Source organism: Neovison vison, chromosome 2, assembly GCF_020171115.1.
Source record: "Neovison vison isolate M4711 chromosome 2, ASM_NN_V1, whole genome shotgun sequence".
In the NCBI taxonomy this organism is placed as follows: Eukaryota; Metazoa; Chordata; class Mammalia; order Carnivora; family Mustelidae; genus Neogale; species Neogale vison.
The window spans coordinates 45953610-45968001 of NC_058092.1; the positions used below are offsets into that span (position 1 = coordinate 45953610).

The 14392-nt window shown below is 37.8% G+C and overlaps 1 protein-coding gene across 2 annotated transcripts in view; it reads left to right on the forward strand.

Annotated features, from left to right (window-relative positions):
* Positions 1 to 14392, forward strand: part of PRKAA2 (protein kinase AMP-activated catalytic subunit alpha 2) — a 72074-nt gene that overhangs the window by 13216 nt on the left and 44466 nt on the right. The window contains exon 1 of one of the 2 annotated variants that reach the window (XM_044238327.1): positions 5342 to 5432. The exons of the other annotated variant lie outside the window; for it this stretch is intronic. Within the exon in view, the coding sequence (XP_044094262.1) occupies positions 5423 to 5432 (10 nt within the window). The 5' untranslated portion in view covers positions 5342 to 5422. Of the gene's footprint in view, positions 1 to 5341; positions 5433 to 14392 lie in introns of those variants that run through there. 2 annotated transcript variants of the gene reach the window in all.

Sequence of the window (14392 nt, forward strand, 5' to 3'; positions counted from 1 at the left end):
CTTCTTTTGAGAAAGTTTCCAAGATAAATGTGGTTTCTCAGTTCTATTACCATAATACCAATATTTATTTTGAAAATAACCTGTGATTATTAAATTACAGCTGGACTGAGAGGTATCTTAAGGGACATGTAATACTCCAAGGAACTGTATTACTACTTCATGATTCCACCATTATAAAACTTGTACAGAAAAAGATATTCCAGCTTCCCTTTATGATGTCTCTTCTAACTCAGTGCACCCCCTTTTGGGAGGCTTAGAAGCTTCATGAATGGGCAGTTATTTGATGTGCTTACTGTTTGAGACATACAAATGCTGGAATAGATGGTATCCATTCATGTGAGTGTCATCCCCCACAACCTACTCTGTGTGTGTGATGTGGGGTCTGGAAGCAAGGATTAGATGTTTTAAGAACTGATAAAGATGAGTTTGATTCTGCCATACTGATATGCTGTGTTTCTAGTCCCAAATCTTTCTAAAACACTAAGTAAAACTGGTGTTAGATCACTACCTATTGTGCCCTGTGATCATGGGTGTTATTTTGAACCCAAGACTACTGATGATCATACAGATTTGGACACGATGCATTTCCAGAGGGAGGAGAGAGGGAATGGGGAAGAAGCAGTATTTGAAGAGATAATGGCAGAAAGTTTTCCAAAACTGATAAGTGTGTCAAGCCACAGATTCAGAACTCTGTGAAACCTAAGCAGAAAAAAATAGAGGAAAATAATTCTTAGGTACATCATTGGAAAACTGCTGAAAATTGGTTCCCTTTGCTTGAGGTTTTTTTATACTGGAGTGGACTGAATCTGTCTATGCAGAAATGAGAGGTTAAGAGAGAATTTTTTTTTTATTTTTTTAAGATTTTATTTATTTATTTGACAGGAAGATCACAAGTAGGCAGAGAGGCAGACAGAGAGAGAGAGAGAGAGAGAGAGAGGAAAGCAGGCTCTCTGCCAACCAGCGAGCCCGATGTGGGGCTCGATCCCAGAACCCTGTGATCATCACCTGAGCCGAAGGCAGAGGCTTAACCCACTGAGCCACCTAGGCTCCCCTTAAGAGAGAATCTTAAAAGTAGCCAGGAGATACTATCTTCAAAGGAACAATAAGCCAATTTTTTCAACAAAGCAAGGAAACAATGGAATGGTATCTTCAGGGAGGTGAAAGAAGTGAACCACCAGCCTATAATTTTGTACCCAACAAAAATATCCTTTAAAATTAAAGGCAAAATACATTTAAGATTAGCATAATTTAAGAGAACTTGTCACCTGCAGACCCACAGTAAAGGGAGCACTAAAGGGCATTCTTTCAGATAGAACAAAAACATGCTTCCCCAGATGGAAGCAGGAGGAGATGAAGAACATCTCGAGGGTCAAATATGTGGGTAACTAAATAGATGCTGACTATACAAAATAATAATGTTTTGTGCGATATAAACATATATAGGAGTAAAATACAACAGAAAAAGTGGGAGATGAAACAGAGCCAAAGTGTTCTGAAGTCATTGATTGTCTAGGAAATGGTAAAGATACTAATTTATACTAGATTTCTGGTAAGCAAGAGATGCTTGTTGTAATCTCTAGGGTAACCACTGAAATGAAAATCTAAAGGCCCTAGGGATAAAAAAAAAAAGTAGGTTGGTTCTCATTTTGTTTTGGAATGCTAAGTCATTCCACAGTTTTACCTTATTTTTTTTTTTTTTAAAGATTTTATTTATTTATGTGACAGACAGAGATTACAAGCAGGCAGAGAGGCAGGCAGAGAGAGGGGAGGAAGCAGGCTCCCCGCTGAGCAAAGAACCCGATGCGGGGCTCGATCCCAGGACTCTGAGATCATGACCTGAGCCGAAGGCAGCGGCTTAACCCACTGAGCCACCCAGGCGCCCCAGTTTTACCTTATTTTTTATATAATCTCTATTGAGAAATACTTGAACACTTTTACAGTGTAAAGCCAGTATAAACATAACTTTTAAAAATGAAGCTGAATACAACATACCACATAATCAGTTCTTAAAGAAGTTAGTTGAACAGCCTTTGCCAAAAATTCACACCTTCAGGCTTTCCTGATCTATTTAAAATAGCACATTTTCCCACCTCCAGCCTGTCACTCATATGGTACTTTATTTTCATTGTTCTCCATTATATTACCATTATGTTTGTTTGTATTCTCCACCTGAATATAAGTTCCATTTATACCTGTTTTCTCAGCATTTGGAGGAATTCCTAGTACACATTAGGTACTCAGAAAATATTTGTCAAGTGAATGAATGAACAAATGGCTGCTCAGAGGGTAAAAACAACTAGGAGAAAAAGATCTTCAAGTATATGAGTTTGTTCTCAATAAAAATATGAGTGAATGCTACATACTGTACTATGGGACTGTTTTGAGTCCATGTTTGATTTTCTTGACATTTGGCAGCTCTTGATAAATACCTTTAACCTGTCTGATCCACAGCGAAGGGTACAGCCTTACCCCGGCCTGCATTTTGTCAGAACACAGCAGTTTTCCTTACTTGATTCTTCTCATCCTTTGTCCCTCCTTCCTTAGCCTATCACAATTAGGCTTCATTCCTTCAGTGCCCTAATTTCTCAACTCAAGCGCTGGAGTTAAAAGGATTAACAGGGAGTAAACACTCTTGTTATGTTATCATCAAGAGAGGCTGATGGTTGGGAGGTAAAAGAATGTGAATTTTGAGCTTGGGCACTGCAGGCAGGTATAGCATCTTGCCACTCACTGTTGTCTAATTTTGAATTTCTTTAAACTGGTTGTAATAATATTTACATTATAGAGTTCTGGGAATTAAATAAGACACATATAAAGCACTTAACAGAACTTGTTTAATCAGTGGTGGATAAAAAGGAATTAAGTCTTTTTGCTTCCTGTTCAGAACTATCCTTTAGAGAACTTTAAAGGGCTTTCAGGGAAAGGAAATTTGGAGAAAAGCAATGAGTCTGTATTTTGTTTCACCATGGGTGAAGAAGAAAGGAGCCTTGTGTTATTTTGGCAGAAGCCTGGAGATGGTAGAGGTTAGAACATATGTGCCTCAGATGACTCTCCTGACTCCAGAGTGAAAGCTCTTGATACAATTGAGTAAGGATGGCTGCTGCTTGTCAAGGCCCTGCTTGCTGACTTGTCAGAGCCTAAGTATGGATAGAATGTTATCCAAACATTCTTTCTTAACCTTTTTATTAAGCGCTACCACATATACAAAGATGCATACATTCTAAGTGATTTTTTTAAACCTGTATTCTTAGTGAATATTCACAAACTAAACAGACACATAAAACCACTAAAGACACAGAAAATGACCAGCATCCCACAAAGCTCCATTTTAGTTACTCTTTCCATCTTCCACCCCCACCAGGGGTAACTACTGTCCGATTAGTTTCACCTTAAGTTTGTAGAGGGACACCTGGGTGGCTCAGTCAGTTAAGTGTCTGCCTTTGGCTTGGGTCATGATCCTGGAGCCCTGGGATCAAGTCCCACATGGGGCTCCCTGTTCAGCAGGGAGCCTGCTTCTCCTGCCTGCTGCTCCCCCTTGCTTGTGATAGCTTTCTCTCTCTGACAACTAAATAAATAAAATATTTTAAAAAAACGAACCAAAAACCTTTGTAGAAACAGTAGTTATTTTGTGACTGGCTTCTTTCACTTCAACTTATGTCTGTTGCACATTGCAGCATTTAGTTGTAATTTGTTAATTCTCATCACTGTATATTATTACATTAAGACTATACCATTATTTATCCTTTTTTTTTTAATTAGGCTCCACGCCCAGTGTGGAGCCCACTGTGGAGGGGCTTGAACTCACAACCCTGAGATCATGACCTGAGCTGAGGTCAAGAATCACATGCTTAACCCACTGAGGCTACTCAGGTGCCCCTTTTTATCCATTCTGATACTGACAGGCCTGTGGGTAATTCTTACATTTTGCTTATTATGAATATTGCTGCTTTACACATTTTTTTGTTAAGATTTTATTTATTTTTTTGACAGGGAGAGACACAGCGAGAGACGGAACACAAACAGGGGGTGTAGGAGAGGGAGAACAGTCTTCCTGTGGAGCAGGGAGCCCTGTGCGGGGCTCTTAGAACCCTGGGATCATGACCTGAGCTGAAGGCAGACACTTAAGGACTGAGCCTATGCTTTACACATTCCTATACATGTCTTTTTTTTCTATCATAGCATATTGCTGTATGGGTAAGCATACATACCCAAAATCCTATCCTATAATTATTTTAGAAATAATGTTTTTTCCTACTTTTCAGATTTTTGTCATTACTAAGGCTACTTTTTTTTTTTTTTTAAGACCTTATTTATTAAATTTTCAGAGAGAGAGAGCACAAGCACGGGGAGCAGCCGGCAGAGGAAGAAGCAGGCTCCCTGCTGAACAAGAAGCCATATGCGGGACTCAATTCCAGAACTCTGGCATCATGACCTTAACAGATACTTAACAGACTGAGCCACCCAGGCACCCACAAGGGCCACTTTTTGAATCATCAACCATAGTTTTCTAGAGTACCCATTCGTTTTTATTTAAGTTATTTTGAATCTGTGAACGATACTGTAAACAGGTATCCACTGACATAACATTAGAGCTTTGGGTTTTTCATTTGTCTTACAGAGTTACACTTAGGAATTTCACAATGTTGTAAACACAAAGTATACTGCTTTTTAAAAACTTTGATCTTTATAAGGCTTATTTTATTTAAGATATTAGGGAATTTGGGTAAATTGGAAGGGGGGAGGTGAACCATGAGAGACTCTGGACTCTGAAAAACAATCTGAGGGGTTTGAAGTGGCGGGGGGGTGGGAGGTTGGGGTATCAGTTGGTGGGTATTATAGAGGGCACGGCTTGCATGGAGCACTGGGTGTGGTGAAAAAATAATGAATAATGTTTTTCTGAAAATAAATAAATTGGAAAAAAAAGATATTCTACATTTGTAAGTATGAAATCACTGTTCAGGAATAATTATCATATTATCATATCCTTGATAAACATCTTATATGTTGTCTACTAATTTGGTCAAGTGATTTTTTTTCAGCTAATGATTGATACATGTTTAGGCAAATGTGTCTTTTTTACATAGTTATTTGTTCAAAATAATTTAGAAATAACCTTTCTAAATATGAAAGGTTTATGAGACCTTGAGTTTGAGAGAAGAATCTCTTTTTTTCTGAAGTATAATTTTTGGTTTTAAAAAATCAAGTTTTATTTGGAATATGTGGTATGTTTTTTGAGAAAAGGATTTTGTTGTATTGTTTTATTTTTTAGTCCATGTGCTGTCTCCTGTCATTTTGCCAGTGGCAACAGAACTCTTTAGGACTCTTGAAAAATGAGAAAGAAACAAACTCTGCCCCCCCCCCCCGAGAATAGCTTTGGAGATAGCAAGATACTTGAATCACAGCTCTAGCATTAATTTCTTATATGAATTTGGGTAAGTTTCTTAAGTTCTGTGATCCTCAGTTTTCCCCACAAGTCCTTGTAGTGTTTAAGAAAATGTATACAAAATACTCGTAGGCACACTTGTAGGCACACATGTAGGCACACACGTATATATGAAGTGCCCAGTGTGCTGTAACCACTCATTATTATTATCATATGCCTTTGAGAAATACCTTTCTTCCTATTGATATCATAGCCACTTTTCTCCAAATTCCTTTATTTCCTGAGCCCGGAACTTGTATGCTCCTTTTGCCTTGCTTTTGGAGACCCCTCTGGTTCCTTTCCTCAGCACCCTATAATTTTCCTTCCATTTCTTGGATCTTTGGTACTGAAAGCACAAGTCCATGGACCAGGACAATAGCTTTTTATAAAGATCTCAAAGCACTTGATAACTCTGTATACATTTCTGCTGTATATACATAGCGGAAATTTAGGAGTGGATCACTGAGCCAGAGTATAAATGTTTAGTTTTAGTAGTTACTGCATATTCTGCACCAATTTACACTTTTCCCATGTGTTTGCAATAACTTATATTCCCACCAGCAATAGAGAAGTTCATTACTCTGTATATTCACCAGGGCTTGGTATTGTTTGTTTTTTTAATTGTTTTGAGTAGGCATATTGTGATATTGTATTATATTGTGGTTTTAATTTACATTTCCTTGGTGACTAAACATATTGAGCACCTTTTTATGTGTTTATTGACTAGCTACATCTCCTTTTTACCAAATTTATTTTCCTAGAAGACATTTGATTTCTTCTGAAATGACTTGACTTTAAATAAATTGCAGTCCTGGTGCTGATGGAGATTTCTTCTGTTAATACTTTTCTGCATTTAGGAGCTCCTGGAATGTAGTACTGCAAGGGATTCCTTGGGACTTAGAATGTGTACATGATACTTTTATACTTTGTCTCTGACAGATATTTGTTGGTTTTTCTCATATATGATAGATTAGCACACCCAATTTAAAATCCCCTCTCAAATTCTAAAGCTGCAATACAAGTAGTATATGAAACCTAAATTATATGTTCAAACAACCATTAATGTCAGTCATGCATTCCATCCATACAGAAAGTAGTTACTGAACGTCAATTGTATGTTAAGCACTGTGCCAGATGCTGCAATACAAAGTAAAATGAGACACTGACCCTGCTCTGTAGGAGCTGATTGGTTTAAAGAGGGAGATCAATAGCAACAACTAGATAGGTAATTATAGCCCTTGATGTTAAGTGCTATCATGGAGAGGAGTGCAGTTGTGCATTGGAGGGTCATTTAATCCAGGCAGATGAGTTGTTGGAATGATGGGGGAATGGGGGTGGTGTTTCAGGAATGCTAACTGGAATGGTACTTGAGATAAACTTCAAAAGACAAATGAAACTTGGATAAGTGAGACATTGGAGATTGATGATCAGGGACACAAATGGTTCACATGTTTAACAGAATTCATTTACTATACTTAACAAAATTCTACTTAAGTTTACTGAATGCTTATCATGATCTAGATACGTTGTTAGCCTTGGAAATTAGAGAAAGCACAGCCCTGATGGGGAATTCAAAATGGTTCTAAATGACTGAAGTATACCATTTGAGTTGAAGGAATGGTGAAAGATGATACTGGAAAGGTACACAGGTGCCTAACTATGTATAACATAAATGCTTTTCTTATCTATGAAACTAAATGAAGCCTCCAGTATTAGTCATTCAAATTACCTCCTTGTTCCAGTTTTTCAACTATGTGCACAGAACATACTAGGATGGGTTTTAGCTTACTAGTAGTATCAGTGGAACCTCCATTTTGTGTGGTACCATAATTTTTTTTTTTTGAAGTACGTGTGTGTGTGTGTGTGTGTGTGTTGGTATGTATTTTTTTCCAATTTATTTATTTTCAGAAAAACATTATTCATTATTTTTTCACCACACCCAGTGCTCCATGCAAGCCGTGCCCTCTATAATACCCACCACCTGGTACCCCAACCTCCCACCCCCCCGCCACTTCAAACCCCTCAGATTGTTTTTCAGAGTCCATAGTCTATCATGGTTCACCTCCCCTTCCAATTTACCCAAATTCCCTTCTCCTCTCTAATGCCCCTTGTCCTCCATGCTATTTGTTATGCTCCACAAATAAGTGAAACCATAGGATAATTGACTCTCTCTGCTTGACTTATTTCACTCAGCATAATGCTGAGTGGTACCATAATTTGACCTATCTCAGAACTTCTGTCCATCACCATTATAAAAAGTTCTTTAATCTTCCCTTTGCTTTTTATTTCAGCCATCTTGCCGTATCTGCATCTGGAGGGTGTACAGAAGACTGATCTTTCTTGCTACTGAATATTTCATAATGTATCCCAAAATTTTCTCCCTTGCTTTTTAAACCTAGGGTTGGTTTCAGGGTCTCACCCTAAGATTGCTAGGCCATGAAAGGAATCTTATAGCTAAGGCACTGAAAAATCCCACTCTAGCTAGAAGAGCTATGTCTCTAGCATCTCAACTTGGAATTCTGAGTACCACTGTACCCAACCCCAAGTCATTATTATATACAGTTTTAGATTCTATAGTACTATAAACAGTAGTAGTATTTTAGACGTGAGTGAAATCTGTTGGGTAATCATGGGACGCAATATACTCTGTAATCAATATATAATCATTATGAACCTAGGTTTTAGAATCAGACAGACTTGGATTTAAGTAAGGATTTTTGAAAAAGATTTATGCATTTGAGACACAGAGAGAGAGAGAGAGTGTGCACTCAGCGCGCGTGCCCAGGGTGCAGGGGGAGGGGCAGAGGAAGAGGGAGAAGCAGGCGCTGAGCTGAGCAGAGAGCCCAGTGTAGGGGCTCGTCCCAGGACCCCAAGGTCATGATCTGAACTGAAGACAGCTGCATAACCAACTGAGCTACCCATACGCTTCTTAAAGACTGATTTTGTTTATTACTTGTCATTTTTAATGTCTGTAAGCCTCCGTTTTCTGTAAAATTTCCTCGTGAGGTTCTTATAAGGTTAAAATGAAGTAATGTATGTAAAAATGTTTAGCATGTGTGGATATATATAGACATACAGCTGTTAGTTGGCCTTCCCAGATTAGTGGGAAAGAACCATTAGCTATCCTCAATCCCCACTAAAAATCACATAGGAGCTTTCTATCTGAAGTTTGTATATGCTTCTGAGAAAGATCTGGGTTGCAGTTAAAAGCTGTAGTCATGGGACACCTGGATAGCTCAGTGGTTAAGCATTGGCCTTTGGCACAGGTCATGATCCTGGCATCCTAGGATCAAGCCCTGCATCGGGAACCCTGCTCAGTGGAGAGCCCGTTTCTCCCTCTCTCCATCTACCGCTCCCCCTGCTTGTGTTCTCTTTCTGTCTGTCTGTCTCTGTCAAATAAATGAATTAAATCTTTAAGAAAAAAATGAAATCTTTAAGAAAAAAATCCTGTAGTCATGTTGAAGAATAATGCCCATCTCTTTTGTACTTGGTCAACGTGCTTTCACTTAGAGACCCTCCTGAGGGATTTAGTGTATTTTTGTAGCCTAAATTTTAAGGTCATCCCAAATGTACCCTGAAATTTTAGAAACTTATTTAGCTATACTGAGTAATATGGTGATAGACTTGATTTTATTTGTTTAGGCTAATAAAATGGGAGCATAGCACTACATGTGGGAGCATAGCACTACATGTTCTACTACATGTGGGAGCATAGCGATGTCATGTTCCAATGAGGTGATACTTTTCAAGGTTCAGAAAAACTTACACATTTTGTACATTGGTCAGGGACTTTGTATAGGGATAGGAAATATCATATGAAGCTATTGGGCCTGTGGAGTATATAAAATGAAATAAAGTTTTTGTGGACTGAAGCTTTGTCTTTGGTGACATAGTTCAAATTATTATATAATATGTACATGACCTTTACAGCAGAGGGACATTTGACAACCCTTGGCTTTTGTTTGAGCCTAGCAGAGAAAAAGATCATAATTCAGGCCTAAAATAATACTTTTATTTTGTAATTATTCCTTTTATTTGTTTTACTGGATATAGTAATCTTACATGATATATTAAAATTGAATGGGAAGTAGTTACTATGAATAGTATGGAATAATGTATAGGAAGAGAGTGTTTCCCATTATACTTGATAAAATTGTAGGGTCTATGCTTGTAAAAAATGCTAGACTTTATTGCGGATAAGACTAGAAACTTGAAAAGTTTATTTCATCTTGCTACAAAACAGTCATGTATTTACAACTACATAACATAGTTATATGAAGTCCTATATGTTGTGTATCCAGAAAAATGTAGAGCTGGAAAGCATCCAGGAAATGGCAACTAAAATCATCAGGAGAGTAGAGTGGCATAAAAGAATTACATCCTTAAAAAAAAAAAAAAAAGAATTACATCCTTCAGTGTGGAATGACCCTTAGGGACTCTGAAAAACAATCTGAGGGTTTTGAAGGGGTGGTGGGTGGGAGATTGGGGGAGCCAGATGGTGAGTATTACGGAGGGCACGTGTTGCATGGAGCACTGGGTGTGGTGCATAAACAATGAATTCTGTTACGCTGAAAAGAAATTAAAAAAAAAAAAGAAAGAAAAATCTTAGAGCTGGAAGGGGAATTAGACTTGCTCTAGTCCAACCTGTAACTTAATGCAGGAGTCTATCAAATGGTAATCCTGACAAATGAGTGAGCTTCTTTTGTTTGAGTATTGGACAGTACATGCTGCTGGGTTTAAATCTTGGCCTTACCACTTCATAGCTGAACAACAGCGGGAAAATTCTTAACCTCTCTGTGCTGCATTTTCCAGGCTTGCTGCTTATTGGTAGTAGCTTTATCCCTTGCAGTGGGTGAAGACTACAGGGGATCTGACGTCCAGCCCCTCCTATCTGCCTCTGAGAGATGAACTGAGAATCAAATAAATGTTAGTGTTGCACAGCCTGTAGAAAAGGAACACTCAGTATATGATTTCACAATTATGTGGAATTTAAGAAACAAAACAACCAAGCAAAGGGGAAAAAAACCAGAAAGGCAAACCAAGAAACAAACTCTTAACTACAGAGAACAAACTGATGGTTACCTTAGGGGAAGTCAGTGGGAGGATGGAGATTAAGGAGGACACTTGCTCTGAAGGGCGTTGGGTGGTATGTGGAAGTGTGAATCACTATATTGTACACCTGAAACTAATATTACACTGTATGTTAACGAATTGGAACATCCAGGCATCCCCGAACTAGAACTCTGATAGACCACTGGTGAGAGTACAAAGCTGGGAAAGTTTAAATATAGACTTGTTTGTAAGTTTATTTAAATATAAATATATTTATATTATATTTCTATATTATATATTTAAATATATGATACGTATTTATATAATTAATATATATTTTATATTTATAAATTTATTATATTTATATTATATATATATTTTCATTTATTTATTTTCAGCATAACAGTATCATTATTTTTTCACCAAACCCAGTGCTCCATGCAATCCGTGCCCTCTATAATACCCACCACCTGGTACCCGACCCCCCCCCCCCGCCACTTCAAACCCCTCAGATTGTTTTTCAGAGCCCATAGTCTCTCATGATTCATCTCCCCTTCCAATTTACCCCAACCCCCTTCTCTCTAACTCCCCATGTCCTTCATGCTTTTTGTTATGCTCCACAAATAAGTGAAACCATATGGTAATTGACTCTCTCTGCTTGACTTATTTCACTCAGCATAATCTCTTCCAGTCCCATCCTTGTTGCTACAAAAGTTGGGTATGTCCTTTCTGATGGAGGCATAATACTCCATAGTGTATATGGACCACATCTTCCTTATCCATTCGTCCGTTGAAGGGCATCTTGGTTCTTTCCACAGTTTGGCGACCATGGCCATTGCTGCTATAAACATTGGGGTACAGATGGCCCTTCTTTTCACTACATCTGTATCTTTGGGGTAAATACCCAGGAGTGCAATGGCAGGGTCATAGGGAAGTTCTATTTTTAATTTCTTGAGGAATTTCCACACTGTTCTCCAAAGAGGCTGCACCAACTTGCATTCCCACCAACAGTGTAAGAGGGTTCCCCTTTCTCCACATCCTCTCCAACACATGTTGTTTCCTGTCTTGCTAATTTTGGCCATTCTAACTGGTGTAAGGTGATATCTCAATGTAGTTTTAATTTGAATCTCCCTGATGGCTAGTGATGATGAACATTTTTTCATGTGTCTGATAGCCATTTGTATGTCTTTATTAGAGAAGTGTCTGTCCATATCTTCTGCCCATTTTTTGGTATGATTGTCTGTTTTGTGTGTGTTGAGTTTGAGGAGTTCATTATAGATCCTGGATATCAACCTTTTGTCTGTACTGTCATTTGCAAATATCTTCTCCCATTCCGTGGGTTGCCTCTTTGTTTTCTTGATTGTTTCCTTTGCTGTGCAGAAGCTTTTGATTTTGATGAAGTCCCAAAAGTTCATCTTCGCTTTTGTTTCCTTTGCCTTTGGAGACATATCTTGAAAGAAGTTGCTGTGGCTGATATCGAAGAGATTACTGCCTATGTTCTCCTCTAGGATTCTGATGGATTCCTGTCTCACATTGAGGTCTTTTATCCATTTGAGTTTATCTTTGTGTACGGTGTAAGAGAATGGTTGAGTTTCATTCTTCTACATATAGCTGTCCAGTTTTCCCAGCACCATTTATTGAAGAGACTGTCTTTTTTCCACTGTATATTTTTTCCTGTTTTGTCGACGATTATTTGCCCATAGAATTGAGGGTCCATATCTGGGCTCTCTACTCTGTTCCACTGGTCTATGTGTCTGTTTTTATGCCAGTACCATGCTGTCTTGGTGATCACAGCTTTGTAGTAAAGCTTGAAATCAGGTAACGTGATGCCCCCCGTTTTATTTTTATTTTTCAACATTTCCTTGGCAATTCGGGGTCTCTTCTGATTCCATACAAATTTTAGGATTATTTGCTCCAGCTCTTTGAAGAATACTGGTGGAATTTTGATCGGAATGCCATTAAAAGTATAGATTGCTCTAGGCTGTATAGACATTTTAACAATGTGTATTCTTCCGATCCAAGAGCATGGAATGGTCTTCCATCTTTTTGTGTCTTCTTCAATTTCTTTCATGAGTGTTCTGTAGTTCCTTGAGTACAGATTCTTTACCTCTTTGGTTAGGTTTATTCACAGGTATCTTATGGTTCTTGGTGCTATAGTAAATGGAATCGATTCTCTAATTTCCCTTTCTATATTTTCATTGTTAGTGTATAAGAAAGCCACTGATTTCTGTACATTGACTTTGTATCCTGCCATGTTGCTGAATTGCTTTATGAGTTCTAGTAGTTTGGGGGTGGACTCTTGGGTTTTCCATATAAAGAATCACGTCATCTGCAAAGAGAGAGAGTTTGACTTCTTCAATACCAATTTGCATACCTTTTATTTCCATTTGTTGTCTGATTGCTGTTGCTAGGACTTCTAATACTATGTTGAACAAGAGTGGTGAGAGTGGGCATCCTTGTCCTGTTTTTGATCTCAATGGGAAGGACGCAGCTTTTTCCCACTGAGGATGATATTTGCTGTGAGTCTTTCATAGATAGATTTGATGAAGTTCAGGAATGTTCCCTCTATCCCTATACTTTGAAGCATTTTAATCAGGAACGGATGCTGGATTTTGTCAAATGCTTTTTCTGCATCAATTGAGAGGACCATGTGGTTCTTCTCTCTTCTCATATTAATTTGTTCTATCACATTGATTGATTTGCGAATGTTGAACCATCCTTGTAGCCCAGGGATGAATCCCACCTGATCATGGTGGATAATCTTTTTAATATGCTGTTGGATCCTTTTTGCTAGGATCTTGTTGAGAAGGGTTGAATCACTATATTGTACACCTGAAACTAATATTACACTGTATGTTAACTAACTGGAACACCCAGGCATCCCTGAACTGGAACTCTGATAGACCACTGGTGAGAGTACAAAGCTGGGAAAGTTTAAATATAGACTTGTTTGTAAGTTTATTTAAATATAAATATATTCATATTATATTTATATATTATATATTTAAATATGATACACATTTATATAATTAATATATATTTTATATTTATAAATTTATTATATTAATATTATATTTATATTTAAATATAAACTTACCACACAACCCAGCAATCCAATACTGGATAGAAATAGAAATCTACCCAAAAGAAATGAAGACACATTGGCCTCACCTACATACTCTCACCACAGACACAAATAGCAGACTTATTCATAATCTCCAAAAACTGGAAATTACCCATATGTCCATCAACTGGTGAATGGATATATTTATTGTATATAATTGTAAGATACACATACAAGGGAACATTATTCAGCAATAAAATAGAATAAATTGATGTATACAAAAAGAAAAAAATCCACAAAAGTGGATGAATCTCAGAAGTATTAACACATAAGAAGCCAGAGTTGAAAGGCTACATGCTGTATGGTTTTGTTTATAGAATATGCAGAAAAATACTACAGTAAAAGAAAACAGATCAGTAGTTGGCAGGGATTGGGGTGGAGGAAAGGGACTAACTATGAAAGGATATGGTGGAATTTTTATGTGATGATGTAAGTAAGCTACAATTGATTTTAGTAGTAGTTACATGACCGTACATGTTTGCCAAAATTATGGTACTATATGAGGGGCAAATTTTAAACTTCAATAAAATGACTTATAAAATGTATAGTCAGGCTACAGTGTTAAGTGGGAAATTTTTTTGGGTGGTGGTAATTTTCAGTATAGGTTGGAGTGGTGAAAAGGGAGGTGTGGAGAGGATTCCTAGAGTAGCTGACTGTTGAAAGAATTTCTATCAGTTTTTTTAAGATTTTATTTATTTGAGAGAGAGTCCAAGTGAAAGAGCACGAGCTGAGGGAGCAGCAGAGGGAGAAAGAAAAGTAGACTCCTCACTGAGCAGGGAGCCCAATGTGGGGCT